The sequence below is a fragment of the Symphodus melops genome (assembly GCF_947650265.1).
Source record: "Symphodus melops genome assembly, chromosome: 19".
Classification (NCBI taxonomy): Eukaryota; Metazoa; Chordata; class Actinopteri; order Labriformes; family Labridae; genus Symphodus; species Symphodus melops.
In genome coordinates this window covers 18,575,818-18,602,608 of record NC_136709.1, presented here as the reverse complement: position 1 = coordinate 18,602,608, position 26,791 = coordinate 18,575,818, and the positions used below count along the sequence as shown (strand labels likewise).

General features: G+C 42.3%; 1 protein-coding gene across 7 annotated transcripts in view; it reads right to left on the bottom strand.

Annotated features, from left to right (window-relative positions):
- Positions 1-26,791, bottom strand: part of dnmt3ab (DNA (cytosine-5-)-methyltransferase 3 alpha b) — a 37,879-nt gene that overhangs the window by 8,930 nt on the left and 2,158 nt on the right. For 6 of the 7 annotated variants that reach the window (XR_013781322.1, XR_013781323.1, XM_079369636.1 and 3 more), the window contains exons 3-11: positions 23,728-23,835; positions 19,540-19,900; positions 12,891-12,937; positions 11,489-11,635; positions 3,235-3,612; positions 2,233-2,391; positions 1,889-1,996; positions 1,568-1,724; positions 1,258-1,404 (exon numbers count right to left, since the gene is read on the bottom strand). Coding sequence is in view for 5 of the 7 variants with exons in the window: in XM_079369636.1 (XP_079225762.1) it covers positions 1,258-1,404; positions 1,568-1,724; positions 1,889-1,996; positions 2,233-2,391; positions 3,235-3,612; positions 11,489-11,635; positions 12,891-12,937; positions 19,540-19,900; positions 23,728-23,835 (1,612 nt within the window). In the remaining 2 variants the exon portion in view is untranslated. The remainder of the gene's footprint in view (positions 1-1,257; positions 1,405-1,567; positions 1,725-1,888; positions 1,997-2,232; positions 2,392-3,234; positions 3,613-11,488; positions 11,636-12,890; positions 12,938-19,539; positions 19,901-23,727; positions 23,836-26,791) is intronic. The other variant, XM_079369640.1, reaches the window with a different exon arrangement.

The following is a 26,791-nucleotide window of genomic DNA, read 5'->3' as shown; positions in this document are numbered from 1 at the left end:
CATTATCACGATAAAAACTTCCACATAAATCCAAGACTTGAGCTGTTTTCGACACCTCTTTTAAAAACTAGCAGCATATGTTTTTGGACAAAAGGCTCTGCAACTGCTGACTATTTTTGTTTATATGATTAGGAAAGGCACCTGATGTACATTGTACATGTACATGTACATTTTAAACAGCCATACAAGCAGTACACTGAGCATTTGCAGGGCTGCCTTGTGTGCGGTTTTTACATCCGTTAAACCTGTGCAAATGAGTCAGAAAACTACCTAATTAACTAAACACATGTAAAGGGTTTATGGCTGAAATGAGCAGTTAAACAGTCATTTGGGGGATAAATAGCAGTTATGCCTCATGATTGTCTAATTTACAAACACCAGAGTGGAAACAAGTCAGCTGAGAGTTGGTGGTAAATGCGGCGCGGTATTTGATAAAAGATTTAACGGACAAACATTCCGTTGTCCATCTCCTGTTTACTCCCAGCATCCCATCATCTTTCTGTGTAAAAAATAATGTGCTCTGTCTGCACGTCTGCATCCACACTTTGTAAAGGTTAAAATATCTTCTCTCCACATTCACATTTAAAACAAATTACACCAATCAGGACGACTTTATCGACAAGTTTGCACCTGAAAAGTTCATTTGCATTTGTTTTTACATTTCAAAATATTTGTTTTGATTAGAAACCAAAAAGGCCCCCAAATTAATCCTGGTCTTGGCACACCAAATCTGAGCTGCAACTAGGATAACAGAAAATTCTACAGTCCAGTAAAAGATAGAGCATACAGTAGAACTGAAAGTACACTAAACACTTCTGGTGTCATTTAAAGCATTTTTTTCTCTTGCTAATAAAACATCCAGTTCAGGATCAAACAAAAAATACAGATGCAAATGGTTCAGACTCACAAGATGAACAGGTGTACTTGATCTGTGGGGGATGGGGTGAATAATACATGAGGGGTGATGTCCAGGTATTCATCCAGCTTCAGAGCTTTATGCTTCAACATCACCTGAGACCTTCTCAAGTTATCAGTAAAGTTTATATCAATATCATTGTACACATCTATTCAATGTCCCTGTGTCAGGTCAAGCACGTCTCCCTTGTCCCATCACTACCTGTCACTCCAATGGTCCTCTTGTCTACACTTTTCTTCTGTGACCACTTTACTCAGATGTCCAACTCTGCTGAGTCGTCCCCAAGGGACGGACTTCAGAGTTCATGACTCCTATTTAAACAAACAAACGAGGCGCCTTACCTCGTGTCCTCTCGTCGACAATGTCCTTGACCTTGGGTTTCTCTGCTGTGCTTTTGCGAGGCTTTTTTGCTGGAGGAGGTGTATAGGCTGCTGCTTCAGGCTCCACCCACATTTCAGGGTAAACCTGTTTGTACGGGTTACGCTCCTCTGAGACACAATATCGGAGATAATTAATATTAAAGGCAACGTTATATCATTGTGAATTATTCAAAAATCATAAATGTGGTCCAAGAAGTGTCAAGCTTCCTACTTGCTCGCACAGTAAGACAGATCCAACGAATCAAGCTTCACAATTCTGACTTCCTCTTACCCTCTGGGGGCTCTAAGCCCTTGGGTCCCGTAGGCTGAAATCCTGTCATAGCCCAGTCAATCATCTGCTTGTTCAGCATTTCCACTGATTTGGAGGTTTCTGTCTGATCACTGTTGGTGCAGGCCTTGAAGGCTTTGCCTGCCCGGCTGCTCGCCGCCTGTAATGAAAGCATTAACACCTTCCTCTCAAAAAAAGCTGAACAACTCCTGTTAAACTTTTCAGACAACCCTATATAAAGATCCTGTCTTAAAAAAAAAAAACTTGATTTATTCAACAAGGAGGCGATGAATCAGATTGAATAAATGTGCAGGTCGTACTTACCTGTAGCACCTCATAGATAGCTTTCTTGTATGTGGGCTGCTTGTTGTAAGTTGGTTGGTGAAAGGCATTGGTGAAGGAACTTAAAGGCATAAGTTTCTCTACACAAATCTGTAAAGAATACACATAAAATAAAATAGTTGTTTACGTTGTGTTTCAAACCTATTTCATGGATGGAAAAGTGTCTGGTGGCATTTCCTATATTTTAGGAATCAATTGGCAATTTAGGGCAGAAACCCTTAATGAGGGTATGTGGTTGTCACTATGAACAGGAGGCTGCTTTGCTTACGTTCTGCAAAAGAAAACATCACCTGACAGCACAGTTTATATTGGCTTGTAGTACTCACCACTGAAAATTTATCTTCTCCAAACCACATGACCCATCTGGTTCCCTCGGCAGCTCTGCTCCGTCCCGTAAGCCACCAGGATACAATGCGGCCTGGCCACCACGAGTACCCTCGCAGCTTTCCCCAAACCAGATCGCCGATGCCAAAACCACGACCGTCCTGTAGCCAAAATAGAAGACAAACCATCCGCTCTGCGTTAACGTCTGGTCATCATTGTGAAAGCTTTTTTAAACACCGCTCGTCTCAGTTTGTTTTTCTTGGGGAAAAAAGGAAAAATCCTTCAACAGCAAGAAAAATAGAAGAACCCTCATAAAGAGCAAAGCGGAAAAGATCCCTGTTATTGCAATCGGTGTTGAGTGTCGGGAGCAGTCCAAGATAGAATCATTATAATCAGGATGACAAATGAGAACTACTGTAGCTTAGGAACATCGATGAAATAAAATATACCTGTGGATTGTCTTCAGATCAGACTGTAGTATATTTACGAACTCATGTATGGACAATAAATTATTTGAATAAACAGAAATAAATTTAAGATTGATGAACTTTAACAGCTCTAGATGGCCTAGCAGACGTTTTCCTCTGAAGGTCCGGTCAGGGTTCGAGTCTGATCCACTCCTTTTCTGCAAGTCATTCTCCACTTTCTCTCCCTGATTTCATTCTCAACTTCACTGTCCGTTCAAATAAAGGTATAAAAGCCCCCCAAAGACCTTAGAAGAGCAGAAGTCTGTTTGATGGGTTTGAGTAGCACTTACATGCATGAACATAGTTTGTTTTCTTGTAGACAAATGCATGACCTCGTCTTTAACTTTGTCCCTCTCTCTCTCTCAGATGTAAAACAGTTGGAGTGAATAATTACCTAAAAAATAAACTGTTCTCAGTACAGATTGAGCCTGACTCTGAAATAAATCCTTCGTCTTCTCGTGTTCCCTCTGTTGTGAAATCCAGTTTTTCTAACAGTCAAACATTAATTGGGGGACACACAACTCAGCATTGTCTTACATCATACTCGGGCTCAGTGTCTGCAGACTTAAGGGAAGTCTTGTCGCCACCTCCGATGGCGACGGGCTCAGGCGTCGTGGCCACAGGAGGGGAGGCGGGGTCAGTAGGCTGCTGCTGCGGCTGCTGAGGATGCTGCTGCTGATGCTGTTGTTGTTTTTGCTGCGTTTGCTTTTGTTGCATCGTCAGCGACGGCTGTGATTGCTGTTGATACTGAGGCTGTGACTGAGTGTGCGTCTGAGGCTGAAGGGGCTGCGGCTGTCTTTTAGGCGACGGGTGCTTGATTATTGAGACGTCTTCTCTCGGCGCATCTATTTCATTCTCCTCCTCGTGATCCTTCATCGCGTTCATCGCTGACATCAGTTTGGCCTTTTTCTCTGCCTGAAACACAAACAAAGACATCAGTAGGGAAGGATGAAATGTTTACCCTTTTACAGATGACACATTTGTCTTTAATGATATATTACATTTTAAAGATGGATTTAAAAAAAAAAAATTCAAGTAGCTGAAAAAGAAGTTAAAAAAGCCACATTTTAGTCAGGACACATGTAAAACTTCAGCTTAAACTGAACATTAGCACTGTGAGGATAATAATTTAAAAAGGGTCCTTGAAATGGAGAAGACTTTACAGAAACTGTTTTTTTAAATGAATTAAGCTACCTCAGAAAAAGAGAGCAATTTGATGGAGGAAGAATACGTAAAGCAACTCCTACACGTAGATCTGATCACTGAGGGAGATCAGTTGTTACAGTACTGATACAGACACATCGCTCCACAAGCGCTCGCTGATTTGTTTCTAGAAATGTGTTCTCCTCAGATGAATGCGCGGTCACTTTCTAATTTGTCTGTCACCACAACTGCAGAGGGTCCATCTATTAATAAACGCAGAGGCAGTGAGACAGGCTGTAAACGCAACACTCACATGTTACCACCTTGTAAGCTGTTAGCTCGAGCATGCTCGTCAACATGTTGTCCATTTAAACATGTTGTAGACACAGACGTTGGAGTCAGTGTGACCGACTGTGTTTCACTTTACCAACATGAACATGAGCTAAGGCCCGGCGTCGGCTGTGCGCTCGAGAGCGTTTGCATTTGTTTGCTGAGAAGTGAAGCGCTTGCACGTCCATCCTGTCTCGATGACAAAACGGAAGGCTTCAGAACAGTTACCCACACAGGAAGCAGTGAAATCAGGTGACCACGTTTGCTGTTAATTAGGTTTAAATGCGTTATTTAAAAGTTGAGCTTTTCTTCTTGTTTGCTTCCATCTAAAGGGAACGGATAAGAACTTCATGAGTGAGCCAAAGTGATGATGTCATTGGCTGTTTTAAGATCTGCTTTAAATGCAGATCAAAACTTCAGAGAGGGGATCATTCTCTGTGCTGTTTGACCTTTTACTCTATAAACCGTCCTCTGATATATTTTTAACCCCTCGGCGCCTATTGTCGCAAATTTGCATCAAACCGCCTCCGCCAAAACAGCGTCCGTATTCCCCCACTGCTGCTTGATGCACTTTCAATACATACCTGGGAACCTTTTGCAAGCATTAGTTTGTCACAGGACCAGTCGGAGGCGGAACAACATCCGTTTGATGTGCTGTGTATGTGCTCTTTTTATGTAATATCTATTTATGAGCTGTTTTCAAATAAACTTTCTCAACTTAATTTAGCACCTACTTGAAAGCAGAAACACGGGAAAGTTTTATTACTTTGAAACAAATTCAGGCGTCAATTAATGAAACTAAACGGATTAATGCAGCTTTATATAGAAAAAACCTGCTGCTGTATGTAGAACACTTGTTTATCACCAGTGACCCAAATGCACTGTAATCCTACAATAGGCAATCATATATTCATCTTAGAGCCATGCAGCTTGCAGTGTAATGACTACTGTACCAAGTCAAGAATACACAGATGAGCTTGACAGCACTTGTAGCAGTTTAGCTAAAGTGGCTCATCCTCCATGCTGTGTTCCTGCAGAATCTTGATTGTGGGAACCTGGCTGTCCTTGTAAACGTGGCTTTATCTCTAAATGTAAGGCCCATTCATCAGCAGCGTGGTGTACAGTAACTCTCTAATGTCCAGAGCTGCTGTGGGGAGAGTTCACTGGGTTTATGGTACCTGACACTGAAACCGCTATAGGTCGATCAGAGAGGACGAGACTCAGCCGAGACTAAAGCCTCTCACTGCAAATCCCCAACAGCTGCACTCATTCTGATGTCTCTCTCTCTCTCTCTGAAACACACCAACGTTAGGACTTACAGGCACGCACATGTTAACTCTCTTCCCTTCAAAACACACACACACACACACACTCTGAGAAAACATATCTTGAGTCCCATATGTAAACACGTGTGAGTCATACTATAGGCTCCACGTGAGAGCACGGCTGCACAGCTGTGCTTACTTTCCTCATGTCGTTCTCAAGTTCTCAGGTCTCTCACACACTCGCTAAATGTCCAGAGGTGGACCGGGTGTGTGGGAAGAGGAGAGGGAAAAAAAAAAGGGTATGAGGAGAGAGAGAGAGAGAGAGAGAGAGAGAGAGAGAGAATGAGTATAGTACAAGCCTCCGTCCTCTCTCCCAGTGTAACTCGTAAACAATAGAGCCTTTAAGGGGAGGTGGTTCTTCGACGGCGTGGGGAGGGGTTTCAGCGCTGAAGAGTAGAAACATGTGCTCTTCAATCAAGAGGCTCTGGTGTGGTTTATAAATATCTGCACTGTAGTGCTGGACGGGTGGTTCAAAGCCCTCGGGCCATATGTGTTAGACCTCTTGGCTCCAGCACAGGCACGCTGGAGTTCGGCTTCGACAGCCTTCTTAGATGTGTGCTTCCAGATGGCAAACTGCAAAAACTAACAAATGTCAATTAGACGGCGTAATGAGTGATGGGTAAAGGGAGAAACAATCCGTAATCATATAGGAAAGGGAGGAGTGCACTTGCTGGTGAGGAAGAGGAGAAATGAGCTGACTAAGAAGAACTGGAAAGCAAGAGTTACTGCTCTTCTGTTTTGATTCCAGAGTGAGTGACCTCGTCTCCCAGGGTTTGTCACGATACCAGAATTTAAAACTTGGGAACTTTTGCCCTGTTCAGTTTCAAGCCGTGATATTTACATCCCACAGGGGTGTAATGGGATGAAGCGTCCCCTCCTACAGAGGACAGGATCTGCGGGGCGAGCAGGGGTAGCGCAGCACTTTGTGTATGTGCACGGCTAACTGTGCGTCTACGTGGAGCTCCCGCTGTGCCGCGCTTCCACAACACAGATTCCCAGATCGGGACAAGAATGTTACACGTCCGAGGAGTCAATATGAATGTACAAAGACGAAATGATGGCTGAGCTTAGCTCGAGTGCTTTTAAGGACACACGGTTTGAAAAACGACTTTTCACAGTTCCTGTATGAAGACCATGGCAGCAGAAAGAGAAGTCCTTGGCACCTGCGCACTGTTTAAATTGTGCAAATACATTGGAAACAACAGCAGAGGGGTTTTCTGGGGAGATTCATTCCTTTCCTACACTCACATGTCGTTTTTTTTAACCCTTTAAAGGGCAAGTGACTATTTTTGGTAACTTCCACAAACATTACATATGGCCAGCCTTCTGCACCTCAGTAAGGTCGAGAAGCATGTGATCCTCACTCAGCCAATCAGAAGAGATCACCCTACGTCACTGATCCAGCTGTTGTAGCATTTGAACCAAATATGGTAACTTTGTCGACGTTCATTACACTTAAAATTTTTGAAAAATGTTGTAAGAGAAATAAAGTTACTGTTAGTGTTTTGTCCCTGAACAACACTATGAGGTTGATTTTTTGAATTTCAAAGCATTTCAATGAGTGACCTGTAAAGGGTTAAAGCTTTGCTACTTTTTGACACCATCATTTATAAAAAAAAACAAAAAACAATGGAGATTGTATCCTTAAAAAAGACGTGGCATCGTAAGTTTGGACAAGCGTAAATCGCAGGTATACAAGCAGAGCTGTTAATGACTGAGCCACTGTTGCTCAGCTCATTTCAGTGTGTTCAGGTTCAGTTTGTCACAGGTTTCCATCTCCTCTGAGCCAATGAGAAAATGATGCTGAAATGCCAGTGGGGGGAGGTGAGAAAGTACAGTGGCTATAAGAACCAGATATTTGTCTCTGGACTCCTTCCCAGTTGTAAATGCCCCCCTTTTGAGGGCCTCACAGTGTGTGTGCAGCTCCACAGCAAGACAGGCCCTCTGAGTCTAAAGGGGAAAATAGTAAAAGGAGGTAGCCGACACAAGACACAATGCGGTCTTTATCATTTACACACGCCTGCCCGTCACTGACAGCTCAGAAATACCACCACTTATATCCGTTGTCACACCGCACTGAAGATAAATACCAAGAATGACAGCGGACTGTTGTAGATGGTAAAACACGTGAAAGCAAATGTGTTCGAACAATCGCACAGTGAGAACATCCATGCTGTTAACTTTAAATAAACTATGCTATTTATGAATACAGCAAAAAAAAAAGAAGAAGTTGCTGTACAAACAACAGGCCTAATTGTAGTGCTGTTGTTGTGGACAGTGCAAAAGCAGAAGCTCTGTCGGCTTCTGGCAGAGTGCAGAGACACATTGGGTGCACAATAAGGGATAATCTGACAGAGAGTTCTGTGCAGCATGATACCCCGAGGGGCTCAAGGGGTGACGGAGTGCACCGTGAGGCAGAAAAAAAAAAGAAAAGAGATATTGGCCTCTGGGGTGTGCAGACGATACTTTAGAATCTAATCTGGGCTGCGGTCGTTAACAAAAAGGTCACGTTTACTGCGTAAGCTCCATTTATTTACAAGACAACAAAAGCCTATTATAAGGCTGTTAACTTTACGAGGAGAAATTCTGAATCTGAAAGAGTCAGGAGTTCACAGGCTTGCATTAGTTGAAATGAATCACCATTGTGCAGGTCCAAAGAAACAATTCAGTTATTAGAGACTCAAGAAGACCGTCAAGATGTATTTCATCCATCCAATCAAAACAATGAAGTACTCTGCAGAAATGTGCAGTATGGAGCAAACCATCACTGATCATTACTTCCACACACTAAGTGACAGCCCGCCTTTGAAGCAATACAAAAGAGTTTGACCTTTGAATGCAGTCGTCTCTCATGCACAACGGGCAGGAGAAACACAGCGGGGACTGTTTTGTGTTTAACCGCTTTATGGTCAATACAGTGAGATATGTGTTCCTGCTAAACAACACATAGGGACTTCCTTAAGTCACAACAGGTGTACAGTAGGTAAGTCAACCTTCAACGAAGAAAGGGGGGGGGGGGCTCCTCTCGAAGAGGAAATAAAAAAGCACGAGAGGCAGGTTCAGTTGTGCAGCAATGTGGCTTCTGCATTCATTAGCCTGATTTTAGCACAGATCTCTAACAAAGGCTGTGTATTTCATGAGTGGCCTGGGGGGGGGGGGGTCACTCCAAAATAGGCCATCTGGTTCTCATTGTATTGCGCCCTTTTAGGAGATAATTAGGAATATTACAGAGTCAGCCATGAATACATAAACAGAATTCCTTATGAATCCACAAGTGGAGTTGTTAAAAAAAGAAAAGAAGCTCCCTGAGGAGGCTGCTCGGCTGACTCTAAAGCCCTTAAGAAGTCTCTTTTTTTAGGAATCACATTTCTCCTCTTATAGTAAATCTGTCTCAGAGTAAAACAGCTCAAAGTGCACAATGACAGGAAGGAAAGGGATTTGAGGTCTACACAACAATTTCATCATTTTCCTAGTTGGATGTTATGTAAGGTGAAGTCACGTTGGCTCTCAAAAACACAGCGGCATTTCAGGTAGATATACAGTATCTGACCTAAAAAACAAACATAATGACACACTGACATTTCTAGGAGCGGCTTTGAAGCAGGAAATAGTTTCAGCATATTTTAAGCCCACGAGAGAAACTTTTTACATGCAAGCAACTTTTTTTCCCCCCAAACATGGCAAAAGCCTGCTCACTCTTCCTTCTTCTCTCTCTCTTTTTTTTTTTAAAGAGTCGGTTTCCCTTTAAGCCGTTCGGAGCAGATGGTTTACGACAACTCTCGTGGAAATACCTGAAGTCAGCATATTCTCCTCGCTGTAAGCAGGCTAATCAAACATGCACACAATCCCCCCCCCCCCTTCCCCGTGTTATCAAACAAACAATGCAGTGCACATACCCATACACACCGGCGCGCAACCCTCATAATCCAGTGTGGGGCTTGAGTTTTTTTTTGTCACCCCCACTCTCAGGGTAGAAGAGATCGCTTAAAAAAAAGAAAGCATGAACATTTCTTTGTCTGGGAATTCAGGGTCAGGTGATTGCCGACAGGAATTCTGGTTGGCTAGAGAGGACTTGCAAAATGTTGGCAAAGAGCCAAGAGGCTGTCTTGCAAGCAGGACTGGAAATTTGCAGCAAACCTCATCTTCACCCTCATATCCATAGCACAGAGTTCATTTCCATAGCTGGGGGGGGAGGGGTCAGGATAAAGAATGGGGGAGGGAAACAGAGAGGGAGAGACGGAGAAGTCCACTGTAACACAAGGCACGTGAAAAAAAAAAGAGAGAGATCCCGCAGAAAGTGCAAGACGGCAGTAACCCTTTCAGCCACCATGTCCTCCCTGCTACAGAAATGTGCAACAGCAAGAGGCTCCATGTCAACGACAGGAGCATGACTAAAGGATGTGCATCATATTACTTCTCAAGGAAGAGCTTTGGTGCCAGAACAAATCACTCTTTGTGCAAATTAGATCAAAGCTTTCAATACACCAGATGACTAAATAGGAGTAAACAGGCACACTCAAAATTTGCATTTTGCAAATCCTCTTAAATCTCAGCCGTGTAGGGCTACTTCTTCAAGAAAATCCACCTCTGTTTTTAAAACGTGAGCCGCCTACTTGCCTCGTATTTTATGACATTTCACTTGTGGGACCCTCGGCATGTCCTGCTAATTTGGCAATATTTTCTCCCTGGGGACATTTTTATAGCTGCTCTCAGAGTCTTCTCCACAGAGGGGGGCAGGGTGGCAGAAGACGTGGAAGACCCCATGTTGACGCTATGGAGACTCCACCTCATTATGTAACAGATGTAGTTGCACTACATCACATTACTAACCTGAGTCAGATTCAAAATGACTAAATCATGAGCAATATGGGGAACGTCATGTCCACAAGAATAAACACCATGCAGCATTAGAAGCGTTTATTAACTCTCAGAGCTCTGAGAAGTCACCACTATGGCTTCTTTGACCAATCGAAATCCAGAAAAAAAAGACAATTTTGGTGACAAAGCACCACACTTAAGTGGTGAGTGCTATTTTCCATCAAACACACAATCTTAATCCGCATTCAGAACTTGTTCATTTGTAATAGAAATAGAAGTGTTAAAACTTCATCTTGGCAACAGTGGTTGAAAAAAACAGTCCGACCAAAAGTTCCATGTGTGCAAACCAATTAAAAGCTGCAAATTGATACTAAATAAAACGTGTTGTAGATGTTGAGTTAACTGCTATTGATCCCATTCATGAATATGAAAAGTTTTATTGTAGTTTCAAAAGTAATAAATAGTTGCTGTTACATTTGTTCACAGAGAGCTGTTTTATTAATTTCCCTTATACTTCAGGAAAAAAAAAGGAAGAATCAAAGATGCCTTCAAACTTAACCTCTATACAAGTAGAGCCATTTAAAAGATACCTTAATAACATAGTGCTGCCTTACCCCCAAATGTTGTAATGCAAAAACAAACGACTGTCGTTCTGGCAACTTTTCCAATTGGCAAAATCCTCTTTATCAAAAGGAAAACTTCTCTGCTTTTGTTTTCACATCTGATAAGTCTGCTGTTATCATTCGGAACATCAACCAAATCTGTGGATAACCCTATTAAAAAAAGACAACGTCTCTGGAAAGATCCTGTGCTGCTTCAGATATATTAAAGTTAAGCACATTTGAAAACCTCAATTCCATAGCAGCAATATTTTTAGAAAGCTTGAATCATGTGCAGGCATCAAACAGATGTGATCATCGCAGCTGCTTGTGATTTCTGCTCTGCTAATACAATTGACGAGAACAAAGAAAGGAAATGCAGGAGCTGAGTGAGCCAACAACCCCCGGAAATCCACTGAAATAAATGGTACCTTCATAGAGATATCAAATGACGCATCAAATACACTTGGCCATGAACACACCAAAAGCCCTATCTTTGACCCTGGCAGCCTTTGGTCCATGCCTGTCTCTCACCCTGTACTCTGTGCTGGCTGGGACAGATCTGGGGGTACTCACCTCCATCTTCCACTTGGCCAGCCACTCCTCTCTGGTCCGCTTGTTAATGTAATAAGGGTCACCAGCTTGGAAGGTTATTCTGGGCACAGGCCTCTGCCGAAGGCTGATCTCCCAACCAACTCCCCCTCGCAGCCTGCCTCGACCTCCCTGTTTAAGGTGTTAAGGAAACAAAGTTAGCTACTTCTCTTCTGTCTTTTAAAGGGTCGTTTGAAAGGAGGCATTCAGATTTGCCGTAAATCTATGCATCCAATCAGTGGCTGAAGCCTGTGAAACAGACTACAGCTGACAAGCAGGTACTTGATGGTTAAACGATGGGGTGGTCTAGTAAATTAAAAAAGAAAAAAAAGAAAAGATGACTCGTGTTGGTGTGCTATGAGCCAGTAATTGGTCAGGCAGCAACACGTGTTACTACAGTGTTTCTCATCACTATTCGCTGGCAACAGTCCCAAGGTCACCAGAACCAATGGATACAAGGAGCTCCCAAGTGTATTTGATATTTCAAATCTATACACCATTAGGTACCATTTCTTTCACAAGGAAAAAGGAAAGAGATGAACTACAGTTTTCCCTAACTTTAAGAAAGGTCACCATGCTAGCCTTCTCGCCAAGGAAAAGTTCTGACAGTTAAAATTCATTGCAAGCTTTCATCATACATTGGATGGAGAAAATGTCATTTTTCCTTCTTTGCCAAAAGCTAGATGAGAAGATCTATAGTATTCTACTCACATATACAATAGGTCTATGCGATATGAACCTCCAGCCAGAAGCTAATTATCCTAGCTTAGCCTATGGTACTGGAAATGTGGTAAGCTAGATTTGCTGTTCAAACAATCAGCCCTTTAAGCTTGAATTGTGATTTGAACACTTTGGTTTTGTCCCTATTAAACAAAAATATACATTTTCTTTCATGAGATTAAGAGGTGCTGGGTGCAGAATTTTGTTTGGTTTGTAGATGAGAGAGTGAAACAACAACAACACTACGGCAATAATAACTGCAGCTCATTTATCGTCCTGTCGTTGTCGTCAGGCTCGCTGTCATTTTTTCCAGTTCTTATGCTTATTTAAGTCAAATGACTGCTGGTTGTAATTTCATTGTAACCTATTAATTGTTACATCTAACTATTGGCAAGACAACAAAATGATTTCCTAAAATTCCTAACAATTTATGTTTTCATTACATACCAGTGTGCACATCCTTTTCTTAGTTAAGTAAAGCTCTGTTGCTTCTGCTCGAGCTGCAGCATGACCTTCTATCTTTCTGGCAAGCAGAGGAATCACAGTTTGTGACAGGAAAGGTAATTACTCCCCCCAAAACAGAGGAGCTAAAGCTGGGCAAGTGTGAAAGACACCTCAAGAGTTACATGAGCCAGAACACAGAGACTCAGTAAAGAGGAAATCTTACCTCGGTCTTGACTGCATCTGCCCCGTCCTCCTCCTTGTGTTCCACATCTAAAGAAGAGACAGGAACACAAAGGATGGCCTGAATCAGTCATAGGAGAGTACAGATTCACCACATGCGATCCACATATCAGTTTCAAAATGAAGTGTGCTCACTTTCATCAATAAACCACATGACACTATTATAAACCGAAATTGGTCTCAAACGTCACCTCCTCTTATTAACACTCGTTCACATGCAGATATAGAAAAAGTTGATTTGTAGTCGACCTACTAAAACGGATCAACTTTGTTTTTAAATTGTATTGTTGTTTGTAAATCTCTCTATGGATTGGGTACACCATATTGCCAGATTTTTTAATCCCCTTAAAGCCAACACGATCACTCAGGTCCTCTGAGTAGTCTCTCCTGGTTTTCTCTTGTGGGCTCAGAAATTTCATTTGCAAGCCCCTGTAGATCTTATTTATAAAAATAAAATAGAAAACCCTTTCTTCCTTTGCCTTTGTAACAACGTTTTTTTATTAGTCCCTTAGCAATTATTTGTAACAATTATTCAGTGTTTTTGTAGATTGTTTTATTGTATTTCATGTTTTCTTTCTGTCGCTGAAGAACTTTGGTCAGCTCATGCTGTTTAAAAAGTGATATATTAATATACTTCACTTGACGATGTGAACATGTTTGTCTGACTAGATCATACCGTTTCAAATCCCTCAATGTCCGACTAACACACCTGAATTATGTGGTTGCGGATTACTCTACTCTTGCCCATCAACTAAACTGGACTCAAACTAGCCTCGGTCTTGGTCCTGGTCCACACTTCCCTCACCTGGCTTTGACCCAAACAAAAAAACATAAATGACAACAAAGCAGAGGTCCTGTTGTTGTTTCATCAACATACAGAACTTGCTGCTTGCTAACTTGTTAGCCAGGCCACGGAGAAGCACCTAGAACAAGGAGAGTAGTCCAATTAAATGGATAACCATGGCTATACCTGAACTTTGCATGTTAACGTACTGACTAATAGGTGTAAACTTGGTATCTCCAATTTGGCGCAAAGCGATTCAATCCATTGGGAATCACGACAACCTGTCTGCTCAGGTGCCATATGAGGGATTGATGCAACCCAGAGAGTTTGGAGCGTCTGCCCAGGTTATGATGAGTGTGGAGAGGGGCCAGGTTTACTTTGGCAAATGTCACACTTCTGACCTTATATCCCCCTGCATGAGACCCACAGCTGTTTGCTATTACCATGGCTGCTGACACTGAGCCGTAAATGCAACAAAATAGCCCCTCACTTGATCGCGGCCTTCGGCTTGTGTATAATCGTCCCACTGTACTCAAAATTATCAAGATTGAGACCTTAATACCTTCTGCTGCAGTGGAGTTATGTTCAAATGAGGTAGAGAAAGGCATGAGATTGTTTTTCGTCTCTTGGTAAAAATACGAGCAGAACCTTAACAATGTACGTGCTACTGTATGTCTCAAGTTTCTTTAATACAACCATGAGGTACTTGTTCATTCTTGACCTTGGAAACAGAACATATTATTTCACAGATCTGTGTTGTAATGCAGTATTTGTGAAATTGCAGTATTGTTACTGTTCTATGTAAAAGATCGATGAACCTTTTTCAACACTGATGTATTATATGATTTTAAAGCCTCGAATGTTTTTCAGCAGTTTCTTGGAGAAACTTAAATATATTCCACAGGAAACAAAGTGCTCTGTATATGCTGACGAAAGCCAAAGAACAGCAGGAGGATAAAGATCGTCAAAAATAGCAGCGAAGAATATTTGGTGTGACAGACGCTGAAATTGCAGTCTAATAAAAATAACTTCAACACAATAAAAGCTCCAGTTGGGATTCCCCCTTAACTTGGCCGTGATTTAAGAGCTAGAGGTTTGAACAACAAGGCCAAGTTATTCATTCTTAAACAACATTGTTTTCCTATGTTCAGCAGAGCAGCGCAGGGTTAGCCAGGGAGCATGGACGCCAACCAACTGAAACACTAGCACCACAGTCAGGATCCATGATACATGTTTTTTTTTTTTTTTCAGAAATAAAGATAAAGAAGCCAAAATGTGCTTCATCGCAGAAGCTCAAACCCACCTCGGTGCTGTGGTTTTTTCCGAAAACAATGTTCAATTTCAATAAAAGCAAGTTTGTAAAAGCGCCTGGGCTCAAAGATAAGACACCAGCAGAGTTTACACACATCATTCAAGCAGCTGCTCCCGAAATTAGCACCATGGCAAGTCCTGAGTAAACACGGCTATCTGCTGAGTCCAAGCCTGAACACTATCATAACACTTGAATCCTGAGAGGCTAAGGACAACTTTTGATGGCATGTTTTCCACACAGCCGACGCCTGCTTGTCACTGAAGTACCCTAAAGACCTGTCCAAACAATAGTCCGCTCTCTTAGCAGCCTCTTCAAGTTGGTTCCATGTGTAGCCAAGCCCCCTACCCTCCATCCCCTTTTGCTCTTTTTTCTCCCCTTCCATACCTCCTGGTCTCCTCGTACTCATCAAGAATAAGTGACTATATAACGAATCAGTGAGGCGCTGCGGACCACCAAGGTCATTGGGTTTGTGAGGGGAGCTGGCGGATGTTGCCCTTAGAGAGTATACCTTGCCAGTTTGAGCGGGTTCCAGCTCTCGTATTGCTAGATCTAAGTTCCCCTCCAGCCAGAGCTCAAATCCTTTCTGTGCCCTCCAGATGGATAACAGAAACCCTCCTTAGCTAGCTATCGATCCACCACACTGCCTCACACTGAGGAATCTGCTCTCTGAGATTAATATACCGACACTTTAGTGAACAGATACTGTAACAGCATAAAAACGTTTGAATCCCGGTCAAATTCTCGATTTCAAACCAAGACATCCTGCAGGCAAAACTCTGTGTTGTTGTTTTTTTTTTTACACATCTAGAGATTTCAAGGCAATTTAACACTGCACAGTACGGTTTTTGCCTTTTTTTTTTCCTGCAACACGTCTTCTAACCTGTCTTTCAATCTTAACAGTACTGTATAGCTTTTTTCACACATGCATTCCTAAAAAATATGTCGAACATTTTTCAGGACAGCCTGCCCCAGAAATCTTCAAGAGAGGTCTCAGGAGGTGAGACATGAGAGCTTTGGAAATCCAAGATGACTGCTAAATCGACAGAATCTGCTACTAAAGTGACAGTGGTTTGCCTTTCATGTCTGGGCTCCATGAAATTGGACGTATCCATAGTTAGTAGTTCCAACAAATGAGTGCAAAAGAACATACCGGTGAGCAGACATGAGAAAGGAAGCAGTTTCATTGTGTGCATGAAGATCGAAGCGTTTGCACGATACAGTATAAACATCAACAACCCTGCCAGCTCGCTCGCAGGGAAATATCCTTTGACATTTCCTGCACTCCCACGTCAGCTCAGCCTGATAATGCGAAGGTTTTAGTCGAGGCCTGGCAGGAAAAGTCAGGGTGAAAAATTCAGCTGTTCGCATTCACACATCTGAAGCTCGACTTGAACTGTTTGTGGAACGTTTTCTGCATGTGTGCAGACAACTGAAGTATTTTATTATCTCGCTCTTTATTAGTTCGACTTCTTGATTGGAATAACTGATGCATCTTTGTTTCACTGTGTAACTGGCCTCAGATGTCACTAAAAACAAATACCAGACACTAACACTGTCAGTGTGAAACATGCAAACAACAAACTATCCATCGTGCACTGTGATAACACATCACCATGTAGCTGCATATGCCTGCCCGCTGCCCTGTAAGAAGAAAAGAGCTTGTCACAAACATCTGCGACGGGCTTTTAAGGGGCCTGCAGACCCCGGTGCCGACCTCTTATCTACATTTTCCGTACTCCTCTCTTCAGTTTGTGGCTAACACTGCTTGTGCTCAATGCTTAGTTCCTCTTTCAGTCGAGGCAGCCTTGCCGTTTCAAGCTTCAACCGAACACTTGAAAAACCTTGCTTCCTGTCTCTGAGGCCATTCTGCACAGAAGTTTCAACTGACAATTTTTTAAAACATCCCTTTTGAAACAGACATGTTAAAGAGTTTTTGTTTTGCTATGGATGCCCCTGTGGACTGAACATCAGAGCACAGCGGTTTAGATTAGCTTAGTGTGCTGTGAAGCCTGTCAGTCACTCAAAATAGGTCTGACAGTGATTTGCTTTAGAAAGTCAGTACATTACCACAGCGTAAAAAATGTTGTATTTATTTATTGTGTGAATCTGAATAAAACATTATTTTTGTCTGGAGAAGAATTTGTGAATATCAGGACTAAGATACTCAGTGTAGATAAGGCGGTGTCGATTAGATCTACTCTTGCATCTATACACCTCAACCTGCCTCTTACTGGCCGAGGCATTGCCTGCATGCTGCACAGTTCTTGCGCTGGGCTTTGACTCTGAAGTCAAACAGTGTAAATATGTAGAGGAAAGCCGGGAAGAAAACAAGATGAAGGCATCAGTGTTTTGATGTTTTTCTTGGCGAGCTGGATTCTTCTTTTAGATTCTGTTTGCTCGCAGATTGTCAGTGTGAAACCAGGACTTACTGGCCACCCAATATATCTCAACGCTTTTATAACCATGCAAACAAATCCCTGCCTAAACCTGACTGACCCAATGTTGCGTCGTGTTTATTCACGCCACACAACTGCATCTCCCTACATGTTTCAATGATGCTTGACCCACACTTCCCATTATGCAAACATATCTTTGCTTTTGTAGGAAAGTGCTCTTTAAAGACGGTGTCTTTGGAAAGAGCTGGAAAAATTCCTGACAGTAACAGAGCACATAGGAGGTCTGTGAACAGCAGCTGTAAAATACCACAGTGTAGAGCTCTATTTTCAAACCTGAAACAGATTCATTCCACATTGAAAATCATATTTAATGAATGCTAAATGTTTTATTCAGAGCCCTTTTAATAAGATGTATAAATTTAAAAAAGCATATATAAGTAGTTTCTCATTTAATGGAGTTTAGATCTGAATCTAGATAAGAGTACACATTTAGCATTGTAGCTACAGACTCTCTTAGCAGTGCATACATATAAGTCACATTCTCCTGCCTAACCCTGCCCTAATGTTGTGAGCGTTTTTAAAATGCTTCAAAGATTTTTTTCACCTTCAAGGTAATGTGTTAAATTAAGACGACCCTCATGACCTCTGAGTTCATCACCTTTTCGTCTGCAGGAGAGCAGCATGGGACCCAAACCCATCTGCAGAGACATGCACGCTGGTTTATCAAAAAAAAACAAACATCAAAAGCGAACAGTGTGAGTCCAGATTTGTGCTTCAGACTGAGGTAACAGATCCTTGAAACACAGATCAGGTGAAAGCCGAATGTAGGCTCAGTTTATAAAGAGCTCTGGGCAAAACGCCATCCACCTGGCATGGCCCCGACAGTGAGGCGGCCACAACAGAGACCTGCCAGCTCACAACAGAGGCTGGTTGCCAGGAGACCAGTAGCTCCTCCCCTGGCTTTATTTACTGCACCCCTCATCAAGGTCATAGCCGGTGTCTGTGGCCGAGAGAGGAGCGAAAGAGACACGTGGCTAAGAGAGGGGGAGAGATAGGACTGGAGAGCAGAGGGGGTATGGGGGAGGCTAAGTGATATTGTTAATCTTCATCTTGGCCTAAAAAACTACCTGTCAGCACCACTCTCTGCAAACAATGCCCCCCTGATTTATATCATCTTTATAGGCTAATGTTATCTGCTGCTGCACTGAGGCTGCTGATGGTTCACCTCTTTGGGACCAAAGCTCCATTTCAAATGATTTATTCGAGTTAAAAATGTTCACGAGGAGCAGCAAATTTTATAGGGCAAGAAATGCCTTCTTTTTCAATACACGTTCTTTTCGCTCCGTTTTTTTCAAAGACCATTGTTTAGGCTTATCTTATGATTGATTTCATAATGAATCCTAGATTAACAGTGAAGGTCTTGATTAATCATCAGGCTTCAAGTTTGTTGAAAGCGGTATCTATTTCCTTTAATTCTGTTTCTTAATTTTCTGTTTTCTTTTTCAGGCAAAAAATATGAAAAACTCAAAATGGTTCATTTTACCATCATCTAAGAGAATTACTTAATAATTGGAAAATAAAATTAATTATGATTTTCTTTTTTTAAACTGCATAATAAACCATTATTGTAGAACATAAAGGACATTGCTACACTGAGACTGTTGTTTGTCCACTTACAAGCCTGCACTTTCTGATTTCCTGTTCTTCTATGACTTTATTTATTGAAATCCATCCCGTTTTTAAAAAGGTTTTTGTCTATCGCAGTCTTCCATTACTTTAAAAAATGCTGCGCTGTCAAATGTAAACTAGCTGAGCGTGGATAAAGAATTTGAAGAGCCATGACATAACTGATAAAAGCTCAAAATCCAAATGGTGAACTACAGCTGCATAGCGTTCATTAAAATGTGAATTAGAGTACAGTAAGTGTTAATAGCACTACATGATTATGTATGCAACTCTATTGGCTCCTTTTAGTCACCACACTGTGCAGCAGCACTTTTTAGCCCACTCTCAATCTGGCATCTATGTACAGCTCACTACTCCACATTTTGTTCTCATCACTTGTGACTTTTTTAGCCAAATCCACAGAGATCAGATCAAAGGTAACCAAGCCAAACAAACTGAAGCCAAGAAAACATACATTTCGTTGGCCGCTCCAGTTTCCGCCTTCCTCTTTTCTTGTGCGGCGTCGTCGTCAGGCTGTCGTCCTTGTCTTTCTCTGAGTCCTGCTCTTCCCGGCTGTTCAGAAATCCGTTCTCCTGGGGCGGACACAGGCTCAGGCTCTGACCCTGGGAGCTATCCTCTGCCCGGCAGGAGGAAGGGTCTCTGGGGATCCCGTTCTCCACTTCCCTCCTCTCCTGTTTGGGGAAGCAGGCTTCAGACGTCCTGTCCCTGTGCCCGCCCACGTCTCCATTGTGGACCTGTGCCATGGACGGCCTACCGATCCCGCTGTAGCTCTTACCCACACTCACACTGCCTTTGAGAGAGTCGCAGCTCTCCACCTGCAGGGGGAGAGGAGGATGAAACATCAACGTCACGGCAGTGTATCGGCCCTGGAGATTCCTATTGCTGCAGCAGTATGTTACAGTTTGAAGTTTTGAAGGCCTTCTGAATGAGCAGTTATGACATATCTCTGGATATATTGTAGCCGGCTGTGCAATAAACAAAACCATTCAGGAGTTAGAACAAATCATCCAGCGCGCTTAAAAAAAAAGGTCATCTCCATCGGCAACAATAAAACAGCTGGCATATCAAAGTGAAGATAAGCACTGTGTAGCGTCTATTGGCTAAATGGGCTATTTAAAAGAAAATATGAATGAAAGCAACCATCCCTTTAATGTAAGATAAGCTTAATTTCATCCCTCCGCTCCATCTGGACCCAATCAAACGCATAGTTCCACTTCTACACTTATTAGGGTGTGAATTATTGCACTTCCCATTCAGCTCTGTTAAACCCCAGTTGTAAACTTCAAAGCCGTGCCAGTAAATCTGCTGTACAGCCATTAACTTGTGAGTGAGGAAAGGATTACAGTAGAGTTCATCAGGTACATGGCCGAGCTTCCTGTAGCAGTACATTCAACATTACAGCAGCACGGAAATATGTGGAGAATGTTGGCTGTTTGACAGGGAAGACGTTTTCACTCCGTCCAGCCTGGAACGCCCCGTTAAACTATTTCATTCTTTGCAGAGGAGTGAATTGAAAGAGAGCTGACCTAGCTCGAGTTACAGCCGGCAGACATTCAACATTTAAACCTTCTTTTTCCCCTCAGGGAGGAAAAAAAAAAGAAGAAGCATCGCCTCTCTTGTGAGACCAAGAAAAGATCCATCTAAAAACCACAAATGTTTAAAAAAAAAAAAAAAAAAAAATCAAAAAAAAAAAAATCGGATTTGCATGTCTTTGCTCTCGCCTAAAAATAGCCATAAAAAAGACACTTTCTCAGACAATCCCATTACTGGGTCACTGGGAGCAGAAAGTGGAGCATGTCTTGTGAGATCAGACTGTCAACAGTGATGAGAGCCGCTCTGAAGCTTTCATCTCCTGTAGGAATAGGCAGAGCAGTTCACATTTTAGTCAGGAGACAGCAACGCCTCAGGAGGCTTCTGTCCTTCAGCAGACGGTATTTAGCAAACACAATATCCTTCGCTGGAAGCTAACAAGTCCGCTGTAATCTCGTTCTGGCAGATTTAGTGTGAAAACTCAAAGTAAAACAGGCATTATTGTGACCAAGAGACCTATAAAAAAAAATGTGTTTAATGAAGGCAATGCAAATGATTTGGAACACAGACGCAAAATAAACTTCAGAAAATGTTGTACTGTATCGTAAAACAAAGCTACATTCAGCCAAAGTTGGTTTTTAGTCATTCCCCGCAGCCCGCAGAACCCTGAATGACTTCATCGCTGTAGTAACAGAAAACAAATTAACAGTAAATTCTGAACAGTTGCTCTAACACAAAGAGCCGTGAGCTTGTAAATCTGTTTGACACCATGAATGAAAACAAGCTCAGGCGTTATTAATATTCTGACTCATTTTATAACTCTGGAAAAAAAAAAAAAAAGAGGCTGTCGTGTGAAAGTCAAACACATGCACTCACTCAGCTAATAGGCTCACACACATGCAAGCAGAGAGACAGTAAACACAACTGTCGCTTAAAGAATTATGCAACAGATTAGTAACCCAGTGAACTACATGTGGCCCCTGCCAGAGGTCAAAAGTCACAGTGGGTAAATGAGACGGCTCAGACAGGCAGACAGAGGTCAAAATAAAACACTGGCAAAACAGTAAGTCGCTGCTACAGCGTTACAATAAACGGATTCAATTTACGGTTCAAGTTTCACGAGTGAATTTTATACTCATCAAGGATTAAACCAATTACCGTACTTCATAGTCTTCATCCCAGCATGCAGCACGTTTGTCTATCATTATTATAAAGCTGAGTAGAATACTTGATTTAACGTTTCACTTGTTTAACAGGCTCCAACACAACAGTGTTTTTACATTTAAATCAGCAGTTCATGTCTTACTTTAAATTGAGGACCGAGTCTGTGCAAACTTTCAAGCTCAAGGAACTGACTTTCAGCTTTGGCCTGTGACGGTAAAGAGCAGCAGCGTCTGTCAACATGTAGAACATAAAAACCCTTTGAACTGAAGTTAATGAATCGAGCAGTTTTTTACAGCAGGGATTCAAGTCTGTAACGCAACGAACGAAAGACAAGTCCTTTTTGTATCCTTGTCAGAGCATCTTGAAGGTTCAAAACACAACATCTCAACGATGCTTTGCAGCTTCTAGATTTGGCAATTTCTTCTACGAGCTACTTTCTCATAGACATTTGAAAAACACCTATATGACTGGAGCGTTAGACACATGTGGTCAACCCCCCACAGCTGTGAAAACACACGCCAGGACGCTCTCACAGTGTTCTGACTTTAGCTGTTCTTCGTCCGTTATTGGAAGAACCCCTCGGCTGCTTTTTATAAACACCGACACGAACCCTCAGGCACATCCCTCCTAACACACCTTTCTGTTCACGTTTCTGTAATCCCCATGTTTTCGGTTTGTTGTTCATCGCGGTGAGCATTAATGAAGGGGATTTTAAGCAGCAGTATACTGTATGCAAATAATAACATCTCAGGGAACAAAACACCCAGATACACATCAGCCCAGGAGTCATTATCAAATCAGAGCTTTTAACTACAAACGACAAAGACATTGCAGATGTACTAGTGTCGTGTTTGTGAGTAACACAGGAGACTGATGTTTGACTTCAAAGCAGTTCTTATATGTCTAGTTTTAAAGGGTCAGAATGTCTCTCTCATATTTATGCCGACCCTACCGCTTGTTTTTTTCCTTCTAATCCTTTTTCTGTTTTTCTTTAGATATTTATTTTTTAGCTTTATAGCACGAAAAGACTGAAACCTTTGATCATTTAAAGCCTCTAAACTACTAGATACTTCAAGTTTTTAATGATGTGTCAAAAACTTTAAGCTGCTCTTTATACATATTTGCATTGTCCAACTTCATGCTATGCAGCTGAGAGGTTAGAAGAGGTGAGGAAGAATAGGCGCTTCATTTGACGCCAACACTCTTGTCTCAAGTTGCTTTCAAACACAACATTTTAGAAACGCCTTCTTAATCGCCTTCTTCTACTCATCAGTTGGACGTATTTGTGTGTGAGGTGGAAAACAACCTCTTCTTTTTCCTGTATTCTTCAGGGACTTAAACCACACACATTGTTGAGTTGCAGTCAAAGCCAGGATGTACTCCACCTCCACAATACAGGAGACATCAGACGGATGTGGGGGAGGCTCACCTGGTTCCACACATTTAATGATTAACTGTATTAACAATGTGTTCAGTGTAAGATTTTGAGGTTTGGGGAGAGGGGGGAGGTTTGATCACCCAACAAACACTTTGTGTTACTGAGCCCAAAGTGCTTAGTGGACGGACAAACGAGCATGTGGAAGACACTACACCAATGACAATAAGAATCTGTTATTTCCACTTCATGAAGTATTTCGTGGAGTTGATTAAGTTTGAACCTTCCAGAAGAGACTGAATGATAATGTGCCAATTGATCCAAACATCTAAATGATTCATCAGGTCGAGTCTTCATCAGACACAAGACGGATTCCTTTCACACTGCAAAGAGCGACATGCTTCTTTTATTTTTTAACTCGCCTACCCTAATCTAAACCAATCTGGACCTACATGAGACAGTCAAACACTTCACTAAGACCAAGACTAACACACCCTGTAAGGGTGGAAAGTTTCCTATTTACTACAAATAGCATTAGCCAACGTTTGAATGTCATGTCGGATCAACACTTACCTGAAACTGTTTGCGTTTTCTTCCAGGCTTGCCAACTTTAAACGAGGCACTACTTTTAGCTGACTTCTCCTCCGTCATCAGGTCCCTGTTCAGTATTGTGCTTTCACCCTGTCAACATAAAAACAAAAAAGCACAACGATTTCAACTCAATAAAAATCATTTCATAGTCCAACAACCAATGCCAAACTCCTATGTGGGACTTAAAGTGACATCTTAACATCTGTAATGTGTTCTGATGGTAGGTGTTTGACCTCAGTCATGCAGCAGGAGTGATATGAGATCTGCAGTAAACACACAAAGCTCCATCTCACTAAAACATTTGAGCATTCTGGGAGGGAGGGGGGGGGCTGCAGTGGGTCCTTGAGGGTCTTTGCCTGAGTGGACAATGACACAGATAGAAAGTGAATGGCACATTCCTTTGAACTTCGCCTAAGTGAAAGCTCCACGGACGCAGCGCTGACCTTCCACAGACAATTCCCTCTTGACACCGCTACAAAGACGTCGACCAGCCCCCACCTTCCCCCCGCTGCAATTTCCCTTTGATTAATAAAACTGTCTACCCCCAGGAACAAAGCCCCGGGCCCGCCACCACCAAGTACCCCTGTGGTTGATGGGTAAAAAAAAAAAGATGATCCTAATGTAGATGCTTTGAGGTCCAATATTGACTGAATAGGACCACCAGCAGCAGATCTGAATGCAAATGAGATTGTAAGGCCATCAGTGACAGCTGCGGTGTGGGCTGTAAGGCTGGGTCCCTATTAAATTCCTTCATTGAATGTGAGATACCCTACAAGATAAATGAGCTCTCCACGCTGAGGTGCATTCTATAACTAAGTCCTTCTGCTGACTCGTTGAGCACTTTTGTTTTAATCTCAGGCGCTGGGGCGAAAGATGACTACAGAATATTACTGTTCAACAGTCTTTAGAGGACGGTGTGAAATTCAGCAGCAGAATCCAGTGAATGATGTACAGGAGAAAAGTAGAGGGGACCAGGGGCGGGTTAAGCCCCTTTAATTCCTTCTATAACAAGCACACGACGGACAATACTCTTCTGCACATGTAGAGTATTATCTATGTCCTGTTTTTTAAAAAACTGGCAAACATAGTACCTCCTCATTTAGAAGACTCCGCCTCTTCTTCTTGTGTCCACATGCAAGAACTGGAGAACAATAGTAGTTTTTCCAAAAACAACTGAGAGGGATTTTTTTTTTCTTTGCTCCCTTTTAAGAAGATGGGTGATTTCAGGGTAGTGTAATGTAATACGTGTTGACATGTTACTGAAGCAACAGCACGGGCTTTAAAAACCCCAACTGTTTAACGGCTTATAAACAAAGCCCCAAAAAGTGCAGAAAAAACAGCCAAAGAAAGGGGGCCAGAGAAGTCTCCATTTGCGGGTCCCCTTTTTTACAGCATGAAAGTTAAATGCAGCTGTCACTACACTGTTGTTTATATTACTGGTTGTGATATTTATGTTAAATCAAACACCAGTGGGCAGAGATAACTTTGGCACTCCTATTAGAGATAAAGGTGCTGTGGTAAAAAAATAACACAGAGGTAGTTCTCAGGGTCCCCATTTTCCACATGTGTTTGGTCAGATCCCAAAAAACACAGATAACATTAACACAGAGCTAATAGGGAGCAATGTGCAAATATGACAGAAGGGGCCTGCAGGTTGATAATGGGGCGGTGGCCAGGCTGAGAGAGCGATAGCAAAACTGACGAGGTTTTACAAAGTCTGCCCAGTTGGGATGATATGTATTTGGTTGAGAGTTAAACATGTCATGTGTAAAAGCTGTCTCCAGTTTTCATGCAGATGCAGCTTGCAGGTGTTTAAGCTTGTGTCTGACGAATGTTTCACACCTGTAACACTCGTTAATCTTTCATGAAGCACTGTTGAATCTTCTATGTACGTGACACTTTTCTTTTTGCAACAGCAATGAAAATAACAGCAGTTTTGACGAAGATGAGAAAACAGTCTTATAGAGCACAGTATGAGTTCTCACACCGGCCACCGCTCTTGCTTCTTCTCCATCAGCTTTCCATTAAAGGAAAAAAAAAAAAAGCCATAAAGCCGTTGTGGTCAAGAGCGGCCCTTCAGACTCTATATGTTAAATAATTTAAAAGATGGAGGATGTTAATAAACACTGGCAGGAATTCCAAAGGTCAGGCCCGGTCCTGGTCAAGGTCATGTTTCATCCTGAGAGAGTTTGCTGCAGAAATGGAATAAATCCATCAACCATTAGCGTCCCAGAGTGAAAAACTGATTAGCATAAAGAGATGGATGTGATCAGAGGAGGTGATATTGAGATTAAGGCACAGAGTTATAATTGATAAATATTGTCCATAAATCTATCAAAATAATCAACAGTGGATTTCTAAATTAAAAACACAGATGTAATGTTAAAGAGAAGCCGAAAGGATGCTCATTTTAAATGTAGATGCTTCAGTAAGAATGTGTTTTGCAGATGGTGTCCGTTCATTGTGTGATTATTAATAGAGAGCCTGGTGCTTCAGTTTTTCCTAACAGGGCGGCAGAATTTGCATAGATAATAGCACGTTTTGAGTGCAGCCTGGTGTGCAGGCTCATTTGGGAACCACTTACATGGATGACACAATTCAGTGGTGCCTGCAGGAACAGCGTACACAACATCATCCAATTCCCAACCCGAGAGCTCAGGCATACTGACGGAAAATAAGACGCCATTTTCACACACAGCTTCACCCTAATGTTTTCAGGAAAAAAGACAACAGAAAATCCTGAAATATGATTTGTTGTTGCCTGGGGTGAACCCCACTACATTGTCAATATCTCCCCACTATTTCTGTCTGGATAGCCGGTTATTTAAGGCAATGTCTGTTGCCAGGCAACAGGACTAAGGGCAGTTCTGTGTAATGGGAACGTAGTAGAAGAGGACAGACTCAACCCCCCCACCCCAACCCCCCCCCCCCCCCCCATCCCCCAGTATAAGAGCTGTCGAGCCATTCCAGCTCCAGTTAAACCTACGCCAGCCAACGCCCACGTCACCACCCACCATCACACACCAGCAAATGTCTCATGATACAG